General features: G+C 46.0%; 1 protein-coding gene across 3 annotated transcripts; it reads right to left on the reverse strand.

Moving 5' to 3' along the window:
- Positions 1-103: 103 nt before the first annotated feature.
- On the reverse strand, positions 104-25,839 carry AOC3 (amine oxidase copper containing 3). 3 transcript variants are annotated; one of them, XM_081270665.1, is made up of 4 exons: positions 7,763-11,732; positions 2,537-2,822; positions 1,709-1,838; positions 104-1,444 (listed from the first exon to the last, which is right to left on the reverse strand). In XM_081270665.1, the coding sequence occupies exons 1-4, from the start codon at positions 9,342-9,344 to the stop codon at positions 1,169-1,171; spliced, it is 2,274 nt and encodes a 757-aa protein (XP_081126791.1). In that variant the 5' UTR covers positions 9,345-11,732; the 3' UTR covers positions 104-1,168. The 3 variants fall into 3 exon arrangements, with proteins under 3 accessions (XP_081126791.1, XP_081126790.1, XP_081126789.1); XM_081270664.1 differs by lacking the exons at positions 1,709-1,838; positions 2,537-2,822; positions 7,763-11,732 and adding exons at positions 20,820-20,949; positions 21,345-21,630; positions 23,753-25,839 and having other exon boundaries at positions 1,023-1,444; XM_081270663.1 differs by lacking the exons at positions 104-1,444; positions 1,709-1,838; positions 2,537-2,822; positions 7,763-11,732 and adding exons at positions 17,459-20,108; positions 20,820-20,949; positions 21,345-21,630; positions 23,753-25,834.
- Positions 25,840-25,912: the final 73 nt, after the last annotated feature.

Genomic DNA, 25,912 nt, shown 5'->3' on the forward strand with positions numbered 1-25,912 from the left:
ATATCACGGCAGAAGTGAGAGGCAGAACAAACTCACTATGTCATGAGCCAGGGAGCAAAAAAAGAGAGAAAGGAGTAGGGATTCCACAATCCCTTCCCACACTCCCAATAACCTAAGGACCTCCCACAAACCCCACCTTCCAAAGATTCCATCATCTCCCAATAATACCACCAAGCCGTTAGGAGACATTCAAGATCCAAATTCTAACAACATACAATGGAATATTATTTAGCAGTATAGAAATGAAGCAATGATATACACTATAAAATTAATGCACTTCAAAGCATGCTAAGTAAAAGAAGCCAATCATGAAAGACCATATATTGAATGAATCCATTTATACAACATGTCCAGAATATAGATAAATCCATAGCGATAGAAAGTAGATTAATGATTATGCAGATCTGGGAAGGGGTGGGGGAGGGGTGGGAAGTGACTGCTAATAGGTAGGGGTTGGGGTTCCTATTTAGTTTTTGTTTTTTGTTTTGGTATCAGAGATTGAACCCAGGGACAATTAACCACTGAGCCACATTCCCAGCCCTTTTTAATTTAGAGACAGGGTCTCACTAAGTTGCTTAGGGCTTTGCTAAGTTGCTGAGGTTGGTGTCATCCTCTTGCTTCAGCCTCCCAGCCACAGGGATTCCAGTTGTACGCCACCACACCAGCTAGGCATGGGGTTTCTTTCTGGAGTGATGAAAATGTTCTGGAATTAGTGGCAAAGGTTGCACAACTTTGTGACCATATTAAAAAAAAAACACTAAATAGTATATTTTGAAATAGTGGGTTTTAGGTTTTATGACTCGTATCTCATTTATAAAAATAAGGGAGAAAAGCTTAGAAAATACAAGAGTCATCTGGGGACAAGCTTGGTCACTGCTTCAGTCTCCTGGCTGGGTCATTCCTCCCCTCCCTGGGGAGAGAACTCAGCACAGCTAGGACCAGCAAGACCAAGTATTCCTCTGTCAGGCATCTCAGGGTCAGGATGCTCCAGCCAAGGAGGAGGAGGCAAAAGAGGACAGTGGAAGAGAGAGGACCTTGACAGAGACATCAGGGGTGTAAAGGAAGGAGAAGAGGGAAACAGGCTGCCCTGCCCAGTGTCCAGTTGCTGCCCCAGCCCTTCTAACCTGACCCCAGGGCTCCTGGTCAGATTGGCCATCCCAGGGACCAACTAGTTGTGAGAGAAGCCCCCATGGGAGAAGGCAGGGAGGTCAGGGGCACAGGCAGCAGCTTGGGACAGGCAAGCCAGGGGGTTGATCCCACAGTCCCCAGCATCCTGGTCCTCCCGGAAGTAGACGGAGTCAGCAGAGTAGAAGGAAGGGTCCTCATCAAAGAAGTTGTAGGGTCGGAGGAAGAAGCCCACTCCATTCCCCACAGTCACCGTGTTGGGAATATCCTCTGCATGTGGGATGTGCAGAAAACCAGCTGTCACCCAGGCCACCAAGTCCTATCAGAGGGAGAAGAAAGAGGATCATGAGGTCAGGCTTTTCTAGGGATATGCCCTGCCTCCCCCAGTGGCCCTTCAGGGAAGGCTTCAGCTCACCAACCCATACTCCCTTAAATTCTCAGGAAAAAATGTGAAATCATCAAGGTTTGTTTTTCTAAGTGGGTTCTTAAGACCCCTGAGGAATCTCACTGGTGAAAGAGAAGTGGCTCATTCCTGCCTTCCCCTCTAATTTCCACCTCATTCCTCGCTTCCCATTCAACTCACCTGCCCTACAATAGTCTCATTATTGATGAAGTCAGTGAAGTCCACCGTAGGTGTCCAAGGGTCATTCAAATTATAGATGCTGGTGCTACTGGGTTCCCCCTCCTTCCGCTGTGTCACAGCCAGCTGGTACCTGCAGGCAATTTTGTTTAGATATACAAGGTCATCAACCCAAACTGCTGCCCAAAGCTGCAAGGAAGAGGGAACATATGAGCAAAATAAACATAAAGGTCTTGGTACTGAATCTCTTTATCATTCTCATGTAGTTCTCATTCTTCTCCAACCTTATAGAGTTCCTGCATTTGTTCAATATCCTATACCTCAAACGTCACCTTGTTCACAATTCAGACTTTGGGTAGGAATGTCATTCATCCATGCTTCCAGATCAGAGCCTGGTGTTGAGCCTGGAGTTTGGATCCAAAATTATGGACGTGTCTTGATTCCCATCTGAGGTCAAGTTCTCTATCTCAACTGCCTGAATATTAGGGATTACTTTCTCCAACCTGGGTTCCTTTAACTCTTTGTTTTTTCCTCCAACCTTTTTTTTTCAAATATTTTAAACATACAGAGAAGTTGAAAGGATTGTATAGTAAACACCATAATAACTACTGCCTAGGTTCTACCATTAATATTTTCTGTATTTGCTTGAATGCACCATATCTTACCTGTCATCCATCCATCCATCCATCCATCCACTAATCTTCATTTTGAGCAACTCAAGATCCATTAGAAGAGGATAGGTGCACATGTACCCATTAAAAAAATAGAGCAATGAAAGCCCCTTTGTTCAGTCCACTTCCCCCAGCCCTCTCTTGACAGCCCACCACTTACCTCCCCCAGCTAAAGGCTCTCTCCATGGAGCTGTTCTGGGGCAGTGGCTCCCCCGAAAAACTAAGTATCTGGATGCGGTAGCCTCGTGGGTGACCCCACTTGTTGCTGTGGTTGCTGGCCAGGTACAGGTAGCGGGGAGTGGCCCCTCCCAGGGGGAAAGCAGCCTGCTCCTCTGTTTCCAGCAGCTTTCGGGTCACCTGCATTCTCTGTACCTGGCGTTCAGGGTGCCAGGGCACAGTCGTGGGGACAAAGGCCATGTCTTCAGCCCAGACCCAGTTCTCCAGTCCTGTGTGGGGTGGGTGAGGGTGGAAGGCTGATCATGTAGTTGCCCTGGTGCCCCTGGAGTCCTCCCCCACCTGGCTTCAGAGGGGGGTCAAAGAGCATCCCAGGACAGAGTGTGGCCCCTGCTTCCCTTCCCTCTCCCCAAGATATCCCCAATACACAGATATGAGAAGTTCTTCCTCACTTATGTCATCTTTAGTAATTATTCCAGATGACTTGGGACTGGGCCTCCACCTACATTTACCCTCTTAGTAATCACAAAACGGTGGTTTACCCAGTGGGTATTGCTCAGGGTGAGATTGATCTGACTTGAAGAGAGGAACGGCTTCTCACTACTCAAGCCCTATGACATCACCTGAACTGCCTTCTCATGGAAATAAGACTCACACTTATGAAAGCTGAAGTTCTGTGCATGCACCATGTTGAGTGCTTTATATACACTGCCACTCTTATTTTTATGACAACCTTATGAAGGAGAAACTATAAACTGTCTCCACTTATAGATGGGACAACTGAAGCATAGAGAATTTGAATAATGTGCCTTGGTTGGTCAAAAGGATACATACTATTGTAGCAATGCTCTGGCCAGCCCAGAGCAATCCCAAAACACACACATATGGTCTACAGACATGGGGGCCAACAGGAAGGGAAACTATACGCTAGGCCTCACACTGTTGAGGATTAGAGGCATCTCCTATAGTTTAGAACATGACAGAGAGTTGGGAGTGGGGCCAAATTTACAATTTGTTCCATGAACATTTGGAGTTTTGAATGATTTTATTGCAGCCTAACTAGGTCCCATATTAGGAATCATCTGACATGATCTGAGATCAAAGAGCAATAAACCAAAACATGCTGGCTAATCCCTCCATACTTTCTAGGGACCAGGAGAGTCCAGAGACTGATTTAGCAAACCTTAGTTTCCTTCTGTGGATTTACTGCCCCTAAACCACAGCCTAACGTTTTCATCCTTAGAACACAAAGACTAAGAGTTCTTTTTGATCCATCTAGAAGAGGGTTCATGAGGCTAATAACAATAGCTGATATTCCTAAAGGACTCACCATGTGTAAGCACTGTTCCAAGTGCTTTAAAAGTATTATCATTTAACCTACAGAGACAAAGGTAGAAGTGTGTGTATTTGTTGGTTTGAGTATATACTTAAATTTTATTTTCTTTCTGTTTTTTTTTTCGGGGGGCGGGGTGGGGGTGGTACTAGGGATGGAACTCAGGGGCACTGGACCACTGAGCCACATCCCATCCCTATTTTGTATTTTACTTAAAGATAGGGTGTCACTGAGTTGCTTAGCACCTCACCGTTGCTGAGGTTGGCTTTGAATTCACGATCTTCCTGCCTTAGCCTTCTGAACCACTGGGATTATGGGTATGTACCATCATGCCTGGCTCTGTTTTTTTTTTCTTTTTCTTCCTCTTCCCCCTCCTCCCCTTCCTCCTCCTCCCCCTCTCCTCCTCCTCCTCCTCCTCCTCCTCCTCCTCCTCCTCCTCCTCCTCTTCTTCTTCTTCTTCTTCTTCTTCTTCTTCTTCTTTTTCTTCCTTCTCTCTCTCTCTCTCTCTCTCTCTCTCTCTCTCTCCCTCTCCCTCTCCCTCTCCCTCTCCCTCTCCCTGCCTATCTTTCTTTATCTCTATCTCTTTCTTAGTACTAGGGAATGAACCCAGGGTCTCACACATGCTAAGCAAGCACTCCACCACTGACCTAATTCCTCAGCCAAATATACCTAAATTTTCCAAGTCCTCTGGCAAGGCCTAAAATCAATGCCATCCCAGTAATAATGAGCACACCTGGTGTCCAGATCATGGTTTCTAAATACCATTCTGCAATAAAAGGAACCAGAGCTCTTTAGAGAAGTGATTGGTTGCAGGACTAGAGCAGGGAAAATCCTGTATGAAATTAAAATATCTTGTGGTGTTGGAAAGTAAGGAAGTACTCAAAAAAGTATGGAGGCATGTCCAAAGGACTTAGAAACCAACCTGAAGGACTTCCTGATGGCTAAAGTCAGAGCAATGTAAAGAACAAAACAAACGATAGTACTGGGTTACAATACAATAAAATAAATAGGAGTTCATAAAATTATGAATAAACAATTAAATACATAAATAAATGAAAAAGGAGGAATGACTCTTCCTTATGCCAAACTTCAATGAATAAAAACGTAGGAGGGTGCTGGGGTTGTGGCTCAGCGGAAGATTGCTCGCTTAGCAAGTGAAAGGCCCTGGGTTTGATCCTCAGCACCACATAAAAATAAAATAAAGATATTGTGTCCATCTACAACTAAAAAATAAAGTATTTTAAAAAATTGTTCTATAATTAGACATTGTAATGTTTGAGAAAAAAAAAAGACATAGGAGGGCTGGGGATATAGATCGGTTGGCAGAGTGCTTGCCTCATATGCCCAAGGTCCTGGGTTTGATTCCAGCACCACACACACACACACACACACACACACACACACACACATACAAGACATAAGGAAAAATTTAATAGATAAATAAAATATTGTACATAAACAGCCTTTAAAAAGAATTTGTTTGTAATAAAAGGGATGAACCTAGAAGACAGTGTGTTAAGTGAAATAAGCCAGAGAAAGAAAGACAAGACTGCACTGTCTCATTCATGTATAGACTCTAAAGCAATTGAACCCATAGAAATGTTGGTTATCAAGAACTAAGGTTTGGGGTGGGGATTAGGGAGATGTTGGTCAAAGGATATACCATTTTGGTTAGTTATGAGGAATAAATTCAAGAGACTCATTGTAGAAACTGGTGACTATTGTTAAAAATCTTATATTGTAAGCTGGGTGCAGTGGTGCACGCCTGTAATCCCAGCAGCTCAGGAGACTGAGTCAAAAGCATCCCAAGGTCAAAGTCAGCCTCAGCAATGGTGAGGTTCTAAACAACTCAGTGACACCCTGTCTCTAAATAAAGTACAAAAATAGGGCTGGGAATATGGCTCAGTGGTCAAATGCCTCTGAGTTCAATCCCTGGTACAAAAAAAAAAAAAAAAAAAACTTATATTATATTCTTGAAAATTGCTAAGAGAGTAGATTTTAAGTGCTCTCATCAGAAAATAAGAGATAAGTAGATGAAGTAATGCATGTTAATTAGCTCCATGTAACCATCCCACAATGTATACATATTTCAAAACAACATGTTGTACTTGGTAAATGCATAAATTTATAGTTGTCAATTAAAAATCTTTTAAAAAGGCAAAAAGTCTAAATGACTAGTAGGGAAACACCACAGTAATAATAGTTGTAAGCAAAATCTTCCAGTAGAGGCTAAAATTAGTGAACAAAAGTTTGAGGAAAAAATAGGATATTTGCATAACATCAAAGTATTTTATTAATTTAAAATGTAAAATATTAACTTTTATGAGGTAGAAAGCCAAAAGACACATTTTAAACAAGTGCATTAAGCCAACATCATTAATAATAAGACATATCGGGGCTTGGGTTCTAGCCCAGTGGTAGAGCACTTGCCTTACATGCATGAGACACTGGTTCGACCCTCACACCACATAAATATATAAAAAATAGACCAAATAAAGGTATTATATTCATCTACAACTAAAAATATTAAAAAATAATAATAATAAGACATACTAATATCATGTACCCCTTGATATGATGCACTGAGAAGGATATACATCAATTTTGTGGTTTTCTTGCCTCCCAAAATGTAGTTGCAATCTAACCATGACAAAACATCAGAGAAACCCAGATTGAGAGAGAGTTTACAAAAATAATTGACCTGTGTTATGGAATGCCAAGGTCATGAAAGAAGGAGAAACCTAAGTAACCATCACAGGTTGGACGAGACTAAGATATACAACATCTAAATGCAATGCAGAGACTTGGATTAGATTCTAAAACAGAATAAGAACATTAGCAGAAGAACAATTAAACTCTCTAGATTAGTTAATGGAATTATAATGTTAATCTCCTGCTTTTGATCCTTACTTATGATTATATAAGATATCAACATTATAGGAATTTGAGTGAAGAGTAGATGGGAATTCTTTGTACAATGTTGGCAACTTCTTGGAATATCTAAAATTATTTAAAAGCCACCCAAATTTAAAGTAGTTGTTAATCTTATAAAGAAGGCACTGTTAGGAGCTGGAGTTGTGGCTTAGTGGTAGAGCACTTGACTGGCATGTGTGAGGCCCTGGGTTTAATCCGCAGCACCGCATATAAATAAAATAAAAGATCCATTTACAACCCCCCAAAATTTTTTTTTAAAAAAGAATGCACAGTTATATTATTTTTATGCTTAAGTAAACTGAGGTAAAGAGATGTTAAGCCTAAAAAGTTTCCATCATACACATCTTCCCAGAACCTCTCCAAGCATGCTGTAGTCCTCCATTATAAAGCAAGCTTTCTGGAAACAAGAGTGCATTTCTTTAGTTAATTTGTGTAGGGGAGGGCTTGGCACAGGTATGTTTTTAGTAAACATGCATTGTTTACTTGAATGACCTTGTGATGAGAAAAGATAGAAGTAGCAAAATATATGTACATTATAATCCCATTTTGATATAGAAATCTAACTATGTACACTAGTATCTCATATTTGTATCATGATAGATCAACTACAGAAACATTTTTTAATATATTTTTTAGTTTGTAGTTGGACACAATATCTTTATTTTATTTTTATGTGATGCTGAGGATCGAACCCAGGACCTTGCACATGCTAGGCGAGCACTCTACCACTGAGCCACAATCACAGCCCCCAGAAACAATTTTTTAAGTATGAAATTTTTCTTTTCAGTATAGGAGAATATGAACCTGGTAAGAATGAAAAGCTCTGAGCAGGATGATTTTTGCATATCCTTTTATATTTTATTGTTTCAAAGAAAACTTTTAAAACTGGCCATGGAGACTTCAGGCTACTCCTCTGGCACCTTTGTCCCCATCAGGATATCTTACCTGCCACATCCAGATCCACCTTGAAGTGGGCACTGTGGGTGTGAATCGTGCCCAGCGTGTGCTCCCCAACTCGGTTCCCATACCTTTGAGCAGCACCAAAGAAGAACGAAGAGCTGATATAGCCCGTGGCATGAACTTTGACTTCTATGGCCCCGTTGGGGTGGAAGATCATATCCCACACATAGTCATAGTTGAGCATGGTGGACACAGATCTGACGACCAGCACTGTCTCCACAAGGCCCCCAAAATAGTAGGAGTTGAAATCTGAGTGGTGTCGCCGCAGGGGGAGGCCCTGATTCTGTTCAAACACACAAAAGGCATCATGTATTGTCTTGGGGGTCTGGGACTCCAAAAGGAAGTGCCAGTCCACATATGTGGCCAGGTAGGGGCAGTCCACCCCTCGAGTCAAGGGTGAAGAGAAGTGGCCTAGGCCAAAGCCACCATCTGTGTAGCGGCTTCGCAGAGCAGCGGGAGAATTTCCACCATAGATAGTCAAGGCCTCCTGGACGCTGACTTCATAGGCCACCCTCTCCCTTTGGAAACGGATGTCAAAGATCCTCGGGCCACTGAAAGCTCCAAGGCCAAAGGAGAAAGTCCACATTGAGGAGGCCACTTGATTCCCCTGGACACTGAAGCGGGGACCCTGGGGATGGAACTGCAGAGGGGGAGCCGGACCAGGGGACACTGGGGACTTCAGGGACCAGGACCCACCTGTGCCATTGTCTGGGATTACCACCACATTCACCAGGCCAGCCTCAAATTGGTCCTCTAGCTGGGTCAGACTCTCATAGTAGTGGCCTTGATAGAATACCTTCTGGATGGTCCAGTGGGCAGGGTCCAGGGCCTTGTGGTCCACCAGCAGCTCCAACCCCACAGGGTGCAAGAAAAACCCAGCCCCTGAGAGGTTGTAGTAGAGGCCAAACCAGGTGGCCCGGTCCCCTGATTGTAGACCACGGGGGGCTGTGTTCATTGTCACCAAGTTTTTTTTCTGGATTTTGTAGAAGCAGCAGTGGTGAAGGAGTCCTGCAGCCTGGGGCAGTTCTCTGTTGAAGATCATCTGGTCTATGTCCAGGTATTCTCGGATCAGCACAGGGCGTCGGTGGTAGGGCAGGGGGCCCCCATGACGCTCCACAGTCACATCCCGCATGTAGGAGGGGTGAGGCAGTGGCCCCACCACCAGTTCACTCACATTGGGCTGGGGTTGTCCACCAAAGAAGATGATGGCCAGCGCTTCTCGGGCAGGTGGTGGGCCCCCTCTGTCCAAGTGGGTCAAGGCTGCAGCCTTGGGGGGCAGCTGCAGCTCCACTGAGAAGACACAGTTGTCTGAGGGGCGAGCCTGGGCTGCATCCACCAGCCCTGGCCCCAGCTTCTGGGCCAGAAAACTCATCACAGCTGTCAGCTCCTCTGGGCTCAGGTCTACAAACAGCTGGCCCTGGGCAGGGTGTGTCCAGGGCTGGGCACTAGGAGGAATGGAGGGGCAATGGGGAGCCAGGCCTGGTTTACATTCCCTGTCACTCCCAGCCCCATCTTTACACATACCTGTCACCAGAACACTAAGTAGGTAAAAAATAATGATAGCCATCTCTAAAGCTGAGGGCTGTCTCCAGGCTCTGATTCTGAATGCAGAACAGAAGATAGACAGGGACTGAGTATAGGATGCCTTTCAGTCTCCAGAGGGTAGTGGTCTCTGGGCGGTGCGGCCAGCAAGAGGCATGATAGTAACAGTAATGGGAATGACCAGCAACCCAGAGCAGAGGGGTGGAGCTGGAGGGGACCAGGGCTCAGGTCAAGTACAGGAGGTGGGGCTTAGATAGGACCCTGGACTTTGTATAACCCACACAAGCCTCCTGTTGCAAATCAAACAGCACACTCAGGGTCAGGCACATAGCTGGCAGGGTGGGTTTTGGAGAAAACAGCTGGCAGGAGGCAAGAGGAAGGAGAAGCCACCCTGTCCTGGGGCTCTTCCTTCTCTAGGCTAGTGATGAAATCCTTCTGGTACAAGGCTACCAGGAGAAACTCACCTGCCTACCCCTCTGTCAGGTTCCCTCCATCCCTCCTCTAGTTTGTGACACCCACCAGGCTGTGTTTCCCACCACTGTCTCCTGCTCCCCCCAGCAACCAGAATCCTCCTGGCAGCCCAAGTGAAGCTGGAGAATAATGAGAACAATACAAAGCACCCAGGAGGGTCTATTCTGAGGCTAAGCCAGGTCCGTTCTGTGGAGGCCGTGAGCACCCTAAATCTCTGGAGGGGATTGTACAGTGGCAGTGAAAGGTCAGACAAGAGATGTTGATGCTTGTACCATTGTGCCATTTTTTCCTTGGGGGTGGGTGCTAAGACCCTCACATTGTTACTGCCAGGCCAGTTACCAGTGACAAGGACTTCCCCTTCCTCAGACATGAAGATTGATCACCTGGGAAATGCCCAGGCAAGCTAGTAAACTAGTTTTATTTAAAAAATAGTAACACAGACTTCTTCGCACAGAAGGGGGCCTAGAACTGGGTGTCCATGGGAGGAGTGAATCTTGTCCCTTTTTAATATCCAGGTTTCTTTCTTCTCATGTCCCCTCCCTTTATCCCAGGCGGTGAAAAAGCCGGGTGAGGGGCAATTCAGAGGGAGCCTCCCGGGAAGACTCCTTAATAATTTGCTACTGTGAGGCACAATCTCCCTGGATGCATGTGAGTTTTTGGTTATCAATTAAGGGAGGGGGAAGTGTCCTGAAGACATTAACATTCCAATACCCCAGAAGCAGGTGACTTTGGCCATGATGAGGGGGATGTGTCCTGAAGGTATTAACATTCCTTTTTTTCTTGAACCAGCTTTCTTCTTCCCAACCCTATTCAGCTTCCATCTTCCGATTCCTCTATTTACACTAACTGTCTGACCTTTCTTCTTCCTTCAACATCCCCTTGAGTAGGACTGACCGGCCAGGGTGAGGTAAAATGGGGCTAGGGAACCTAGCAGCTCTGCTCTCAACTCCAGGAAACCTTTGCCAAAATGGTGGAGATGCAGGGAACGCAACTGCCTCCATTCCTCACAGCCCATAACTGGGAGCCTCTCTGCTAGGGGGTGGATATGTGGAAAGCCATTGTCATTTGACCAGCTGAATCCTGAGCAGAACCAGGAGAGACTGAGGGTCCCTGAGAGGAGACCTGTATCTCATGTGCTGGGAGTGAAGGATCCTCTCTGACCTGGATATTTCCTAGAAGACATCTAGGCAAAGATGCTTAAGGGGAACATGAAGCAATTTATTTTCATGGTAGAGAAGGGACATCCCAGCCTAAGGGAACAGAAGTTGCAGAAGTACAGGCCAGGACAGGCAACAGCCAGGAGGTCAGCCAGTTCAGTGTGGAGTGGGGGCTGGGAAGAAAGGGTCAGAAAGAGGTAAGATCACAAAGTCGGCTATGTTTTACCCAAGGTCATTTTTGCAGGAACACAGTGAGATTCCTGGAAACCTGAATCATCAAACCAGAGAAAACAAAACCCGAAAGGTCAGACAAGAGATGTTGATGTTTGTACCATTGTGCCATTGGCTCTGACAGGTTTGCCTTTCCTTTTTTTTTTTTTTTTTTGGTACCAGGGATTGAACCCAGGGGCACCCTACCTCTGAGCCCCATGCCCAGTTCTTTTTATTTATTTTTTTTAAATATTGTTTTTAGTTATACATGGACACAATATCTTTATTTTATTTATTTATTTATATGTGGTGCTGAGGATTGAACCCAGAGTCACACATGTGCAAGGCAAGCACTCTACCACTGAGCCACAACCCACTCCCTTTTTATTTTTTATTTTAAGGCAGGATCTCACTAAGTCACTGAGGGTCTTGCTAAATTGCTAAGTCTGGCCTTGAATTTACAGTTCTCCAGAGTAACTGGGATTATAGGCATGAGTTACGATGCCAGGTTCTCTTTCCTGTTCTTGAAATCTGTAGGAGGAGTGGGGCTTCTTTCAAGGCTGTAAGAAAAGCAGGGTCCCATTCCTCTGGGAGACAGTGGGAGTTTTGTAGTAGGAGAAAGAGAGTAAGTGTTCACCATGGGTAGAGAAGCTTCAGAGAACTTCCTAATACAGGAAGGGTGGGTCTTGTGGAATTATGTGGAGTTCACAAGTAGAGAGTATGTGTGTATGCACACATGGGTGTGCATTCATGTGTGTTTATGGGCATATTGTGGCAGGTAGGAAGAACTAGTGCCCCCTTCCCACTGGGGCCTGAGGATGTAAGACTCAGAGGAACTGGTACCCAGGCCTCTCCTCCATCATCACCTTGGCCAGGCTGACCTCAGGCTAGCAGAAGGTGAACATCATAGCTGTGACCACTGTCAACTGAAGACTAGCTGGCCATCCACAAAATTCCCACATTCCTGAGTCTTACCTAAACCTAAAGATGAACACCTGACAAACATGCCTGAAATTGGATTTCTTGCCAATCATGGGGTGGGGGTGGGGGTGGGGTAAGGGTCCAGAGTTGGCCATCTGGTATAGAAAAATAAAATAATGTGACCCCAAATGTTGGGGAGAAAAAAAATTCACAACCAACATCCCATAAACTGAGTGAAAGATGAAAAAAAAAAAGACATTGCAGAGCTTCTTACAATCAAGATAGAAGCAATAAAACTACAATAACTAAAGCAGCAAAGGTCATTGGGAAAGGGTTGTGTGCCCATTAAAATAAGGAATAATCTAATGTCAAGATCCAGCCCTGACACGAATCGAATACAAAAACATATCAAAAAACTTGTGCACCCTGATCAAGTAGGATTCATCCCTGGGATGCAAGGATGGTTCAATATACGGAAATCAATAAATGCTATTCACCACATCAATAGACTTAAAGACAAGAACCATATGATCATCTCGATAGATGCAGAAAAAGCATTTGACAAAGTACAGCATCCCTTTATGTTCAAAACACTAGAAAAACTAGGGCTAACAGGAACTTACCTCAACATTGTAAAAGCTATATATGCTAAACCTCAGGCTAGCATCATCCTAAATGGAGAAAAACTGAAGGCATTCCCTCTAAAATCTGGAACAAGACAGGGATGCCCTCTATCACCACTTCTATTCAATTTAGTTCTCGAAGTACTAGCCAGAGCAATTAGACAGGCAAAAGAAATTAAAGGCATAAAAATAGGAAAAGAAGAAATTAAATTATCGCTATTTGCGGATGACATGATAATATACTTAACAGACCCAAAAGGGTCTACAAAGAAGCTGCTAGAGTTAATAAATGAATTCAGCAAAGTGGCAGGTTATAAAATCAACACGCATAAATCAAAGGCATTCCTGTATATCAGCAACAAAACCTCTGAAATGGAAATAAGGAAAACCACTCCATTCACAATATCCTCAAAGAAAATAAGATACTTGGGAATCAACCTAACAAAAGAGGTGAAAGATTTATACAATGAAAACTACAGAACCCTAAAGAGAGAGATAGAAGAAGATCTCAGAAGATGGAAAAATGTACCCTGTTCATGGATAGGCAGAACTAACATCATCAAAATGGCGATATTAGGGCTGGGAATATGGCTCAGGCTGTAGCGTGCTCGTCTGGCATGCATGCGGCCCGGGTTCGATCCTCAGCACCACATACCAACAAAGATGTTGTGTCCGCCGAGAACTAAAAAATAAAATTTAAAAATTCTCTCTCTCTCTCTCTCTCTCTCCTCTCTCACTCTCTCTTAAAAAAAAAAAAATGGCGATATTACCCAAAGTTCTCTATAGGTTTAATGCGATGCCAATCAAAACCCCAACGGCATTTCTTGTAGAAATAGATAAAGCAATCATGAAATTCATATGGAAAAACAAAAGACCCAGAATAGCAAAAGCAATTCTAAGCAGGAAGTGTGAATCTGGAGGTATAGCGATACCAGAGTTCAAACTGTACTACAAAGCAATAGTAACAAAAACAGCATGGTACTGGTACCATAACAGGCAGGTGGACCAATGGTACAGAATAGAGGACACAGAGACTAATCCACAAAGTTACAACTATCTTATATTTGATAAAGGGGCTAAAAACATGCAATGGAGGAAGGATAGCATCTTCAACAAATGGTGTTGGGAAAATTGGAAATTCATATGCAACAAAATGAAATTGAATCCCTTTCTCTCGCCATCCACAAAAGTTAACTCAAAATGGATCAAGGAGCTAGATATCAAATCAGAGACGCTGTGTCTGATAGAAGAAAAAGTTGGCTCCGATCTACATATAGTGGGGTCGGGCTCCAAATTCCTTAATAGGATGCCCATAGCCCAAGAGTTAATAACAAGAATAAACAAATAGGACTTACTTAAACTAAAAAGTTTTTTCTCAGCAAGAGAAACAATAAAAGAGGTAAATAGAGAGCCTACATCCTGGGAACAAATTTTTACCCCTCACACCTCAGATAGAGCCCTAATATCCAGAATGTACAAAGAACTCAACAAATTAAACAATAAGATAACAAATAACCCAATCAACAAATGGGCCAAGGACCTCAACAGACACTTCTCAGAGGAGGACATACAATCAATCAACAAGTACATGAAAAAATGCTCACCATCTCTAGCAATCAGAGAAATGCAAATCAAAACCACCCTAAGATACCATCTCACTCCAGTAAGATTGGCAGCCATTATGAAGTCAAACAACAATAAGTGTTGGCGGGGATGTGGGGAAAAGGGTACACTTGTACACTGCTGGTGGGACTGCAAAATGGTGAGGTCAATTTGGAAAGCAGTATGGAGATTCCTGGGAAAGCTGGGAATGGATCCACCATTTGACCCAGCTATCGCCCTTCTCGGACTATTCCCTGAGGACCTTAAAAGAGCGTACTATAGGGATACGGCCACATCAATGATTATAGCAGCACAATTCACAATAGCTAGACTGTGGAACCAACCTAGATGCCCTTCAATAGATGAATGGATAAAAAAAATGTGGCATCTATACCCAATGGAGTATTATGCAGCACTAAGAAATGACAAAATCATAGAATTTGCAGGGAAATGGATGGCAGTAGAGCAGATTATGCTAAGTGAAGCTAGCCAAGCCCTAAAAAACAAATGCCAAATGTCTTCTTTGATATAAAGAGAGCAACTAAGAACAGAACAGGAAGGAAGAGCATGAGGAAAAGACTAACAGTAAACAAAGACGAATGGGGGGAGAGAAAGGGAGAGAGAAGGGAAAGCATATGGAAATGGTAGGAGACCTTCAATGATACACAAAATTATAAGAGGTTATGAGGGGCAAGGGGGAGGGGGGAAAAAAGGGGGAGAGAATTGAACAACAGCAGGGGAGGTAGAGAGGGAAGATGGGAGGGGAGGGGAGGGGAGGGGGGATAGTAGGGGATAGGAAAGGTAGCAGAATACAACAGTCACTAATATGCCATTATGTAATAATGTGAGTATGTAACAGATGTGATTCTGCAATCTGTATTTGGGGTAAAAATGGGAGTTCAAAACCCAACTGAGTCTAATGTATGAAAGATGATATATCATGAGCTCTGTAATGTTTTAAACAATCAATAAAAAAAAAAAAAAGATCCAGCCCTGACAAAGGGAAGCCATTCCAACCAGGGAATATAAGTCTGGGCCCTTTGGTAAGTTATAGTTAGTGCTGGGGAATGTATGTCCAGTGCTAAATTAAGAACATAGAGTTGAACTGGGGTTGTGGCTCAGTGGTAGAACACTCACCTAGCACATGTGAGGCACTGGGTTCAATCCTTAGCACCACAGAAAAATAAAGGTAATGTGTCTATCTACAACTAAAAAATTATTTTTTCTTGTTAATATTTATTTAATCATAAATTAATACACGGTATCTTTATTTTTATGTGGTGCTGATGATGGAACCCAGTGTCTCACACATGTGAGGCAAATGTTTTACCACTGAGCTACAGCCCCAGCCCCTAAAAAACTATTTAAAAAAATGGAAGAACACAGCATTGACCATGCACAGGGAAACATGTATGTAATCCCAGTGACTCAGAAGGCTCAGGCAGAAGGATCACAAGTTTGAGGTCAGCCTGGGCAACAAAATGAGAACCTGTTTCAAAAAAAGTAAATAAATAAAATGTGCTGGGAATGTAGCTCAGTACTAGGCATTTGCCTAGTATGTGCAAAGCCCTGAGTTTAATTCCCCAGTACCACAAAAATAAGTAACAAGATGAATGAATGAATAAATAAATACAGCATTACTATGGCCCATGTACCTTTATCCTGAACTGCATTACCAAGGAGAGGTCAATGAAGTTCACTCTGGGTCACCAGTGAGAGGAGTGATTGGAGGAGGTCAGGAAGCAGATCCAAAAGGTAGAGATCACTCCTTGGAGGAAAGGGTGTGTGAAGACCCCCACCCCAGGAGATGCAGCAGGGCCCAGCGAGAGGCAGAGCAAGATGAGAGTAACTAGGAAAGAGCCAGTCGCTAGTGAGAGATTGAAACCACAGAGGAGGTATGGAAAAGAGAACCTTCCAGAAGGAGCTGGAATGGGTGGGCTTCACCTCTACAGGCACCTGTGCATCACCTCTGTATCACCAAACCCAAAGAAGCAGTCAGGGCAGCATCAATTTCCTCCCCCCATTTAGGGCTTCCTTATTTTTTTTTCTCCCCAAACCCTCTGTACATTGCATAAGTGTGCAAGGAGGATCTGACCAATTATTGCAAAACCAAAGTGACTAGCAAGAGGACTGATTAGTGGGTAGGATCTTACTTTGACCAGTGACTCTCCACTTCTCTCCCTCTTCCCCAACCAACTTCTATTTCTCTGCCAGGATCAATATAGACATCTTGGGAGTTGGGGATAGAGCTCAGTTGGTAGAACTGAGGCTTTCCTCGCATGCACAAGGCAATGGATTTAATCCCCAGCACCACACACACACACACACACACACACACACACACACACACACCACAATACAGATAAATAAATATCACATCCCTCAGGAAGCCTCCTCCAGCCCCCCAAGTCTGGGTTAGGAGCCCTGCTATGGTCTTTTTCCTTCCCTGATTGTAATTGTACCTGTTGCCCCTGAGGGTGGCGGTTGCCTCTATTCACTAGCACATTCTAGTGCTGCTCACATGGCCTGGCATTTGGAAGGTGCTCCATAAACCTTTGCTGAATGCATGAAGTGATACTTCCTGACATTTGCCATTGGAGCCCTTCCTAGTGGTTCCCAAAGGAGAGGCAGGTGGGTACATGTTATTTTCCTCACAAGGGCTGCCTGTGTCTACATTCTTGAAGAAGTCCCAGTCATGTCCTTTGACCCAAGCTTCAGGGGCCTCCTTGTCCTTTGACCCAAGCTTCAGGTTCTGAGGCTTGGTGGCATGATTTTCTTCAATCCCTCATGACATCAATCCTCAGTCACTTCTCACTGCTAAACCCAATTTACAGCCTGAAGACAAGACTCCAGACAACTTTGATGGTCTATGGAAGAGCTTGGATTGGGATGGGCGGCTGGAGGTTGACCTTGCAGTCCTTCTGACCTGAACGGGGATGATGTTCTAATAATGTGGAGGTCCATTCTACTTCCTCTCATTGAGTTTCTGGGGCAGGTGTCATCATTTCTGTGGTGAGATGTATAGGGGCACAACCTATTTTCAAATAAAATCACATGAGCACTCACACACATTCACACACACCACCACCACACACCAGCACTCCCACTCTTTGGTAGAGATGGATTTCAAGGAAATGAGTCTCAAGTGGACATGATGGTGACGGGCAGCATTCCTTTGTTCCTGTTCCCTCCAGCATCCACCATGGTACAACAAGCCACAAGAAGGAACAGTGAGGGAGTAGAAGCAAAAGAAGTTAGAGTCTCCTTTTGTTTAGAATCTTCAGGTCAGAGGAACAGGGAGTAATGAAGTCAGCAAAGTAACAACTGGCCACATATCCCATTTTCTCCTCCATGTCATCTCAGTGTCTCCTTGTCCTTCCCTGTCCCCAACCAGGCCACATGATGAATGAAGTCAGCCATTGTTGGCCTTCTGTTCCAGACTGAAGTCTTTATTCATGTTCTTTGGAAACTACTTTCTCTGCAGCTGACTGACTTCCTGTTCCATTGACCTAAGGGATGGCCTGGACTTGGGGGAGAACAGACCCAAGTGTACAAAAGCTTTGGTGGTGTCCCAGCTCCCAGAACATGATCTCCCTTCTGGTCAGAAGCTGAGTAGCATTCAAAACTGTTTCTTGCACTTTATCTCCTGACCTTTGGCTTCCAGCAAACAGAAGTCCCCCTACCCTATTCCTTCTCATTGTCCTCTCCTCTCAAAGGCAGATGGAGAAGGGTGGATAGTTGACTGAAAATTAAAATTTGGGCAAAGAAAGTACTAGATGCCATACTCACTTCTCTGATTCTCAAACAGTTGAAAATTGGGCCTACCCCTTCACTTTATTCTCCCCCTGACCACCTATCTCTTCCCCAAAAGCCTGTCAGTAAAGGTCATCTTCCATTTGAGCCAATTTACTTATTTTTCCGAGGTAATACAGTTACATGGCTTGAAATTCAAAATGTACAGAAAGGTATACAGTGCTAAGTCCCCTCCCAAGCCTGCCCCCTCCCCAGAGGTAATCAGTGTTACCCATTTCTCTTAAATATGCGTACATAAGCAAATATGTATTTATATTCTCATTCTTTCAAAAACAAACAGGAAGTGTACACTATACATATTCTTATGCCTTTCCTTTTTTACTTGAAGATTATTTATTATTAATACCTAAAGACACATGTTTTTTTTAGCTGGATAGTATTGCACTATAAGATTGCATCAAGTGCCAGGTGGGATGACACATGCCTGCAATCCCAGCTGCTGGGAGGCTGAGGCAGAAGGATCACAAGTTCAAAGCCAGCCTCAACACAATGAGACCCTGTCTCAAAATAAAAAAGAAAGGGCTGGGGACGTGGCTCAGTGGTTAAGCACCCCTGGTACCAAAAAAAAAAAAAAAAAAAAAAAAAACACCTGCAAGTATTGTTTTGACCAATTACCTAGGGAGGAATGTTTCTATTGTTTCCAATCTCTTGATATTACTGTAACCATCCCAGGCCAAACCCCAGGAGGGACAAACAGATCCCTCCAGGTCAGGCTCCTCCCCATTAGAGTCCCCAGCTCATTTACATGTCTGCACATGATTGGACAGCCCTGGCCTGAGGGTGGAGTTCCTAGGGTTTCTTGCATCTTGGTCACACACAACCCTGAGACAAGATGACCATTTTTCATTACCCAAAACCACCTGCAATGCTAGGTTGAGTTGCTGCTCACACTATGAACATTCTCATCAAGAGAGTACAGGGCCAGCAGATGAAATGGGCAGAGAGAACTTTCCAGAAACACATCCTGCTCCAGATCAGAAGTGGGGGCAACTCCTACTCCTGATATGTGACAGACAGGGATTATCCTCTTCAATGATTTGTCCCGTTGCATCTTTGAGACTTCCATAATCTCAGGACCAGAAGAGACTGTAGTTGAGAAACGAGGACTGGAAAACATGGGGGCTAGGATAGAGGGACAATCACTCAGGACTTGAGGGGAAATTCCAGACACAAAAACAGGCAGGCACTCAAGAAGGAGGCAGTGGGTAAGAGGGGGTAAGGATGAGAGAAAGAAGGGACTTGGATAGAGGGAATGTGGGCAAAGGGTCCCTTCTAGCTCATCTGTGGACATGCAGGACTGATGGGCACCCTGCCCTGGGATCTCTAGGGAATTATTTCCATTGCAGAGTCCTTGGAAATCATCTAAATATTTGGAAATAAAAGATTTTTTTTTTAAAGAGAGAAGCATTTGAAGAAAAACATAGTTATTACTCCAGCCCCCTGGCTGGGTCATTCCTCCTCTCCCTAAGGTAGGAACTCAGCACAGCTGGGACCAACCAAGCCCAGTGTTCTTATGTCAGGCATCTCAGGATCAGAATGCTCCAGGAGGAGGAGGCAAAGGAGGACAGTGGAAGAGAGAGGACCTTGACAGAGACATCAGGGGTGTAAGGAAGGAGAAGAGGGAAACAGGCTGCCCTGCCCAGTGTCCAGTTGCTGCCCCAGCCCTTCTAACCTGACCCCAGGGCTCCTGGTCAGATTGGCCATCCCAGGAACCAACTAGTTGTGAGAGAAGCCCCCATGGGAGAAGGCAGGGAGGCCAGGGGCACAGGCAGCAGCTTGGGACAGGCAAGCCAGGGGGTTGATCCCACAGTCCCCAGCATCCTGGTCCTCCCGGAAGTAGACGGAGTCAGCAGAGTAGAAGGAAGGGTCCTCATCAAAGAAGTTGTAGGGTCGGAGGAAGAAGCCCACTCCATTCCCCACAGTCACCGTGTTGGGAATATCCTCTGCATGTGGGATGTGCAAAAAACCAGCTGTCACCCAGGCCACCAAGTCCTATCAGAGGGAGAAGAAAGAGGATCATGAGGTCAGGCTTTTCTAGGGATATGCCCTGCCTCCCCCAGTGGCCCTTCAGGGAAGGCTTCAGCTCACCAACCCATGGTTCTTGAACCTTTAAATATTTTCCCTTCTGACCCCAAAGTCAAAGCATGAAGAGTCAATTTCATAGTGTACTGTACCTGGCCTGCACCCTCCATCTCTGATACTTCCTATCCCTCTGCCCTCTGCCTACCAACCCGAAGGCTACTTCAGCTGCTCTCCCCACCCCCAACTCTCTGAGGGTTCCCACATTACAACTCAAGCCAGAAGGATTGGATGAGGGAAGACAGGGCTTGAGAAGCAGAAGCAGGCTGCCATGGAGACTCTTTAATGGTCAAGGAAGGAATGGAAGAAGCTCAAAGTGCAGAGCTGTGGTCTTCTCTATTAATTTCCAGCCCTGCTTGAGTCTTGGGGCTTGAAAAGGACTCAGTCCATGAATTCAAGTGCTGTAGGGTTTGGAGGACAGGCCCTGCTCCTCACCCATCTGATGCATATGACTTCCCAGCTCAGGAAGGTTCTCAAGAGAAAAGGATCAGGTCCACTAAAGTGCAGAAAGCAGGTGTCCGCTCCACCTGAGATCCCGTGGTTTTCAGGGACTCTCCCAAGAGAAGGTGAGACTCATCCTTGTACCTTCATCCCTCTGATATCCCGCCCCCCAAGTCAGCTCACCTCTCCAGCAATGGTCTCATTGTTGATGAAATCATTGAAATCCACAGTGGGGGCCCAAGGGTCATTTTGATTAAAGATGCTGCTGCTTCTGGGCTCCTCCTCCTTCCGCTGGGTCACAGCCAGATGGTACCTAGAGGGGGACTGCTCAGGACTCCATTGTCACTAACCCCATTCTGCTGCCTGATCATGATAAAAGGAATCTGGGTGCTCAGACTTCAGCTTCTTCCTCCCATTCACATACCAACTCAGGACTGCGGAATTCCTGATGTCATCCTAGAGGGTTCCATCTTCCTCTTGGTCACCCTGCCATTTTACTGCATGGTCCCTCCCCCATCCAAAACAGAAATAAGTCTTCACTTCTCAGTTTTAGTCTTCCAAAGAGAAATGAGCCCCATTGGGCACACTGATAGCTAAGAAATGCTGATATCTCATCTCATCGTGAATAGAGTCCCAACTGATACTAGTGTCCCTCCAATGCTTCCCTCCCACTCTCACCTCCTGCAGCCCTGACAGCCCACCACTCACCTCTCCCAACTGAAGGCTCTCTCCATGGAGCTGTTCTGGGGCAGTGGCTCCCCCGAAAAACTAAGTATCTGGATGCGGTAGCCTCGTGGGTGACCCCACTTGTTGCTGTGGTTGCTGGCCAGGTACAGGTAGCGGGGAGTGGCCCCTCCCAGGGGGAAAGCAGCCTGCTCCTCTGTTTCCAGCAGCTTTCGGGTCACCTGCATTCTCTGTACCTGGCGTTCAGGGTGCCAGGGCACAGTCGTGGGGACAAAGGCCATGTCTTCAGCCCAGACCCAGTTCTCCAGTCCTGTGTGGGGTGGGTGAGGGTGGAAGGCTGATCATGTAGTTGCCCTGGTCCCCCTGGAGTCCTCCCCCACCTGGCTTCAGAGGGGGGTCAAAGAGCATCCCAGGACAGAGTGTGGCCCCTGCTTCCCTTCCCTCTGAGACAACCCCAACCTGCCAGTCGAAGATGTTGATCTCTAATTAAAATATTTTTTCAATATTTCATTCATTTTCCTTTCAGCATTCTTCTTATTATTATAAGTTGTAGATGGACACAATACCTTTATTTTATTTATTTATATGTGGTGCTGAGGATTGAACCCAGGGCTTCACACATCTAGGCAAATGCTTTACCACTGAGGCACCACTCCAGCCCCTTTCAACATTTTTTTTTTTTTTTTGGTACTGGGGATTGAACTCAGGGGCACTCAACCACTGAGCCACATTCCCCAGAGCTATTCTGTATTTTATTTAGAGACAGGGTCTCACTGAATTGCTTAGTGCCTTGAAGTTTCTGAGGCTGGTTTTGAACTTGAGATCCTTCTGTCTCAGCCTCCCAACTGCTGGGATTACAAGCGTGCCTGGTCCTTTCAACATTCTTTAGCAGACAGGACTGTGCTTGCCCCTGGGGACAGAGATGAATGAAACACCATCCTAACCCTACTGTTGTACCAGGGGACAAAGACAGGAAATCACTGCCTACTCTATAATGGGAGAGGGGCATGAGTGAGCAGAGTCAGGGTTACAGCAATATAGGTGCAGGCAGGGATATGGCCCATCTGGGGCAAATTTTCTGCCTAGCCTGAAGGGATGTCACCAAAAGAAATGACATGGAGGGTCATTCTAGGCATGGACAAAGCCTAAGCCAAAATCAAGAAGACTAACTATAACCTGTTTGCTCAGGCACAGGGAGGATGTGGGTGTGGCTGTGGTCAAGCAGGGCAGGTTGGAGCTCCTCCAAGAGGGGATGACCCTCGTAGTTTTTTCTGTAGCTGATGTCCTGCAGGGGCTGGGTAAGTTGGGAGCTATGTAAATAGCAGGCTGGCACGGGTGGCCCTCTCAGCACAGAGTGGACCCTGGATCTGACAGCATCAAGAGTGGAGGCAGCAGAGAGAGGGCTGACATCTATAGGGGTCACCAGTGAGGGTTCTGAGATATTGCAGAGGCAGAGCAGGGGAAAAAACAGTGATAATGAACTAAAAGAGGGAAGTGAAAAGACAAAGACAGAAATTTCAAGACATCATGTAGCCTTGACTGACCAACTTCAGGAAATTCCTGGAATTCTCCACAGTATTCATTCTACCTCTCACAATGAAGTTAATTGTGGCCAGAATGAGTAATAGAAAATCAGGGAAGAGGAGGACACATCTCCCAGGAAATGTACAACCTAGGTTGTTCCATGATGGTCTCCTTGTGCCAGGGACTCAGCAGAATGCAAACAGATCCTCTAACATACCAGCATATGGTCCAGACACAGAGAAATGAGCCGGAAAACCAAGAGCTGCCTCCCTGAAGTGGGGCCCACATAAGTGCATAGGAGATAATAGGGAACAGACCCTGGCTCCATCCTGACTTAGCCATTTCTCAAGATTTTCTTTCTTTCTTTTTTTTTTTTCTTTTACTGCAATACTGGGGGATTGAACCCAGGGCACTTTACCATTAAGCTGTATTACCAGCCCTTTTATTTTTTATTTTATTTTCAATAAATTTCATTTTATTAAACTACTGAGGGCCTTGTTGGCCTTGAAATTGGGATACTTCTGTTTCAGCCTTTGTGGCATACGCCACAGAGCTCAGATGTTTATTTTTTTGAGACAGGATCTCTCTAAGGTGCTCTGGCTGGCCTCAAACTTGCTATCTTTCTACTTCAGTCCCCCATGTCTCTTGGATCATAGGCGTGCAGCATAGCACCCAGCTGATTCCCAAGATTTTCTAACGGGGTCACAAGGAGGAAAGCTGGCAGTTGTGTTCCCAGCCAGCAAGCTAAGATCCAAATAAAACTCAACAGCCAGCTTTCTCCCATACAGCCAGAAGGGAACCATGAAAATCAAAATTCTTTCTTTCCTGCATAACCTACAAAAAATCCCAAACAAATGGAACTCTTCAGTCCTTCTTGCACAATCCTTGTCCCCATCAAGATGTCTTACCTGCCACATCCAGATCCACCTTGAAGTGGGCACTGTGGGTGTGAACCGTGCCTAGCGTGTGTTCCCCAACTCGGTTCCCGTACTTTTGGGCAGCACCAAAGAAGAATGAAGAGCTGATGTAGCCCGTGGCATGGACTTTGACTTCTATGGCCCCGTTGGGATGGAAGATCATATCCCACACATAGTCATAGTTGAGCAAGGTAGAAACAGATCTGAAGACCAGCACTGTCTCCACAAGGCCCCCAAAATAGTAGGAGTTGAAATCTGAGTGGTGTCGCCGCAGGGGGAGGCCCTGATTCTGTTCAAACACACAAAAGGCATCATGTATTGTCTTGGGGGTCTGGGACTCCAAAAGGAAGTGCCAGTCTACATATGTGGCCAGGTAGGGGCAGTCCACCCCACGCGTCAAGGGTGTGGAGTACTTGCCAATGCCAAAGCTACCATCCATATAGCGGGTCAACATTGCAGCTGGGGAATTTCCACCATAGATGGCCACGGCCTCCTGGACGCTGACTTCATAGGCCACCCTCTCCCTTTGGAAACGGATGTCAAAGATCCTCGGGCCACTGAAAGCTCCAAGGCCAAAGGAGAAAGTCCACATTGAGGAGGCCACTTGATTCCCCTGGACACTGAAGCGGGGACCCTGGGGATGGAACTGCAGAGGGGGAGCCGGACCAGGGGACACTGGGGACTTCAGGGACCAGGACCCACCTGTGCCATTGTCTGGGATTACCACCACATTCACCAGGCCAGCCTCAAATTGGTCCTCTAGCTGGGTCAGACTCTCATAGTAGCGGCCTTGATAGAATACCTTCTGGATGGTCCAGTGGGCAGGGTCCAGGGCCTTGTGGTCCACCAGCAGCTCCAACCCCACAGGGTGCAAGAAAAACCCAGCCCCTGAGAGGTTGTAGTAGAGGCCAAACCAGGTGGCCCGGTCCCCTGATTGTAGACCACGGGGGGCTGTGGTCATTGTCACCAAGTTTTTTCTCTGGATTTTGTAGAAGCAGCAGTGGTGAAGGAGTCCCTCAGCCTGGGGCAGTTCTCTGTTGAAGATCATCTGGTCTATGTCCAGGTATTCTCGGATCAGCACAGGGCGTCGGTGGTAGGGCAGGGGGCCCCCATGATGCTCCACAGTCACATCCCGCATGTAGGAGGGGTGAGGCAGTGGCCCCACCACCAGTTCACTCACATTGGGCTGGGGTTGTCCGCCAAAGAAGATGATGGCCAGCGCTTCTCGGGCAGGTGGTGGGCCCCCTCTGTCCAAGTGGGTCAAGGCTGCAGCCTTGGGGGGCAGCTGCAGCTCCACTGAGAAGACACAGTTGTCTGAGGGGCGAGCCTGGGCTGCATCCACCAGCCCTGGCCCCAGCTTCTGGGCCAGAAAACTCATCACAGCTGTCAGCTCCTCTGGGCTCAGGTCTGCAAACAGCTGGCTCTGGGCAGGGTGTGTCCAGGGCTGGGCACTTGGAGATACAGAGGGGCAATGGGGAAGTTGGCTAGGTTCAGTCCCATCTCCACCCCTGCCAGCTAGTAGGACACAAACCAAGGCAAAGATGGTGATGATGGCCAGAGCGAGGAGCACCAGGGTGGTCTTCTGGTTCATTGTCCCTTGAGATGGGGCAGGATTCTACCAGTGTGAATCTGTATATTCTCAGGCAAGCATGAGAGGGGCTCTCTTGACTGCTGGACCAGGGGCTCCGGGACTCTGGCTGCAGTTCCTGGTAGTCAGCCGCTTAGGCTGAAGGCTGCCAAAGAGGAGGCGGCAGGCAGGGTGGGGCGGGGGGAGGGGCACACCAGAGTTGGGGGGCGGTCTCAGCAGGCTGCAGCAATTTCCACAGACCTTACATGGCTTTGTTTTCCAGGCTCCAAATCAGACTCTGCTCTGTAGGTCAGGGTTGGAGTTGGGGAAAGCTGGGGCTGGCGGAAGGGGGAGAAAGAGAGCTTGTGCAGAAAAATCCACCACCAGCAAAGAGGTGGGTCTGCCCAGCAGTCCCTGGGCCTCTCAGCCCAGTTTCTTCTATAAGCCCCACCTTCTCTGGACCAGATGTTCTCTTTCCTGTAACTAGGAACTATTGTTCTCCTCCCAAGCAAACTCTTACCTCCAGCCTCCTCAGCTTCCCAAGCAGCATTCCTTGGCCAGGTCTACCCCCCCTTGCACTCTCT

This window comes from Spermophilus citellus (assembly GCF_964194105.1).
Source record: "Spermophilus citellus genome assembly, chromosome: 17".
Lineage (NCBI taxonomy): Eukaryota > Metazoa > Chordata > Mammalia > Rodentia > Sciuridae > Spermophilus > Spermophilus citellus.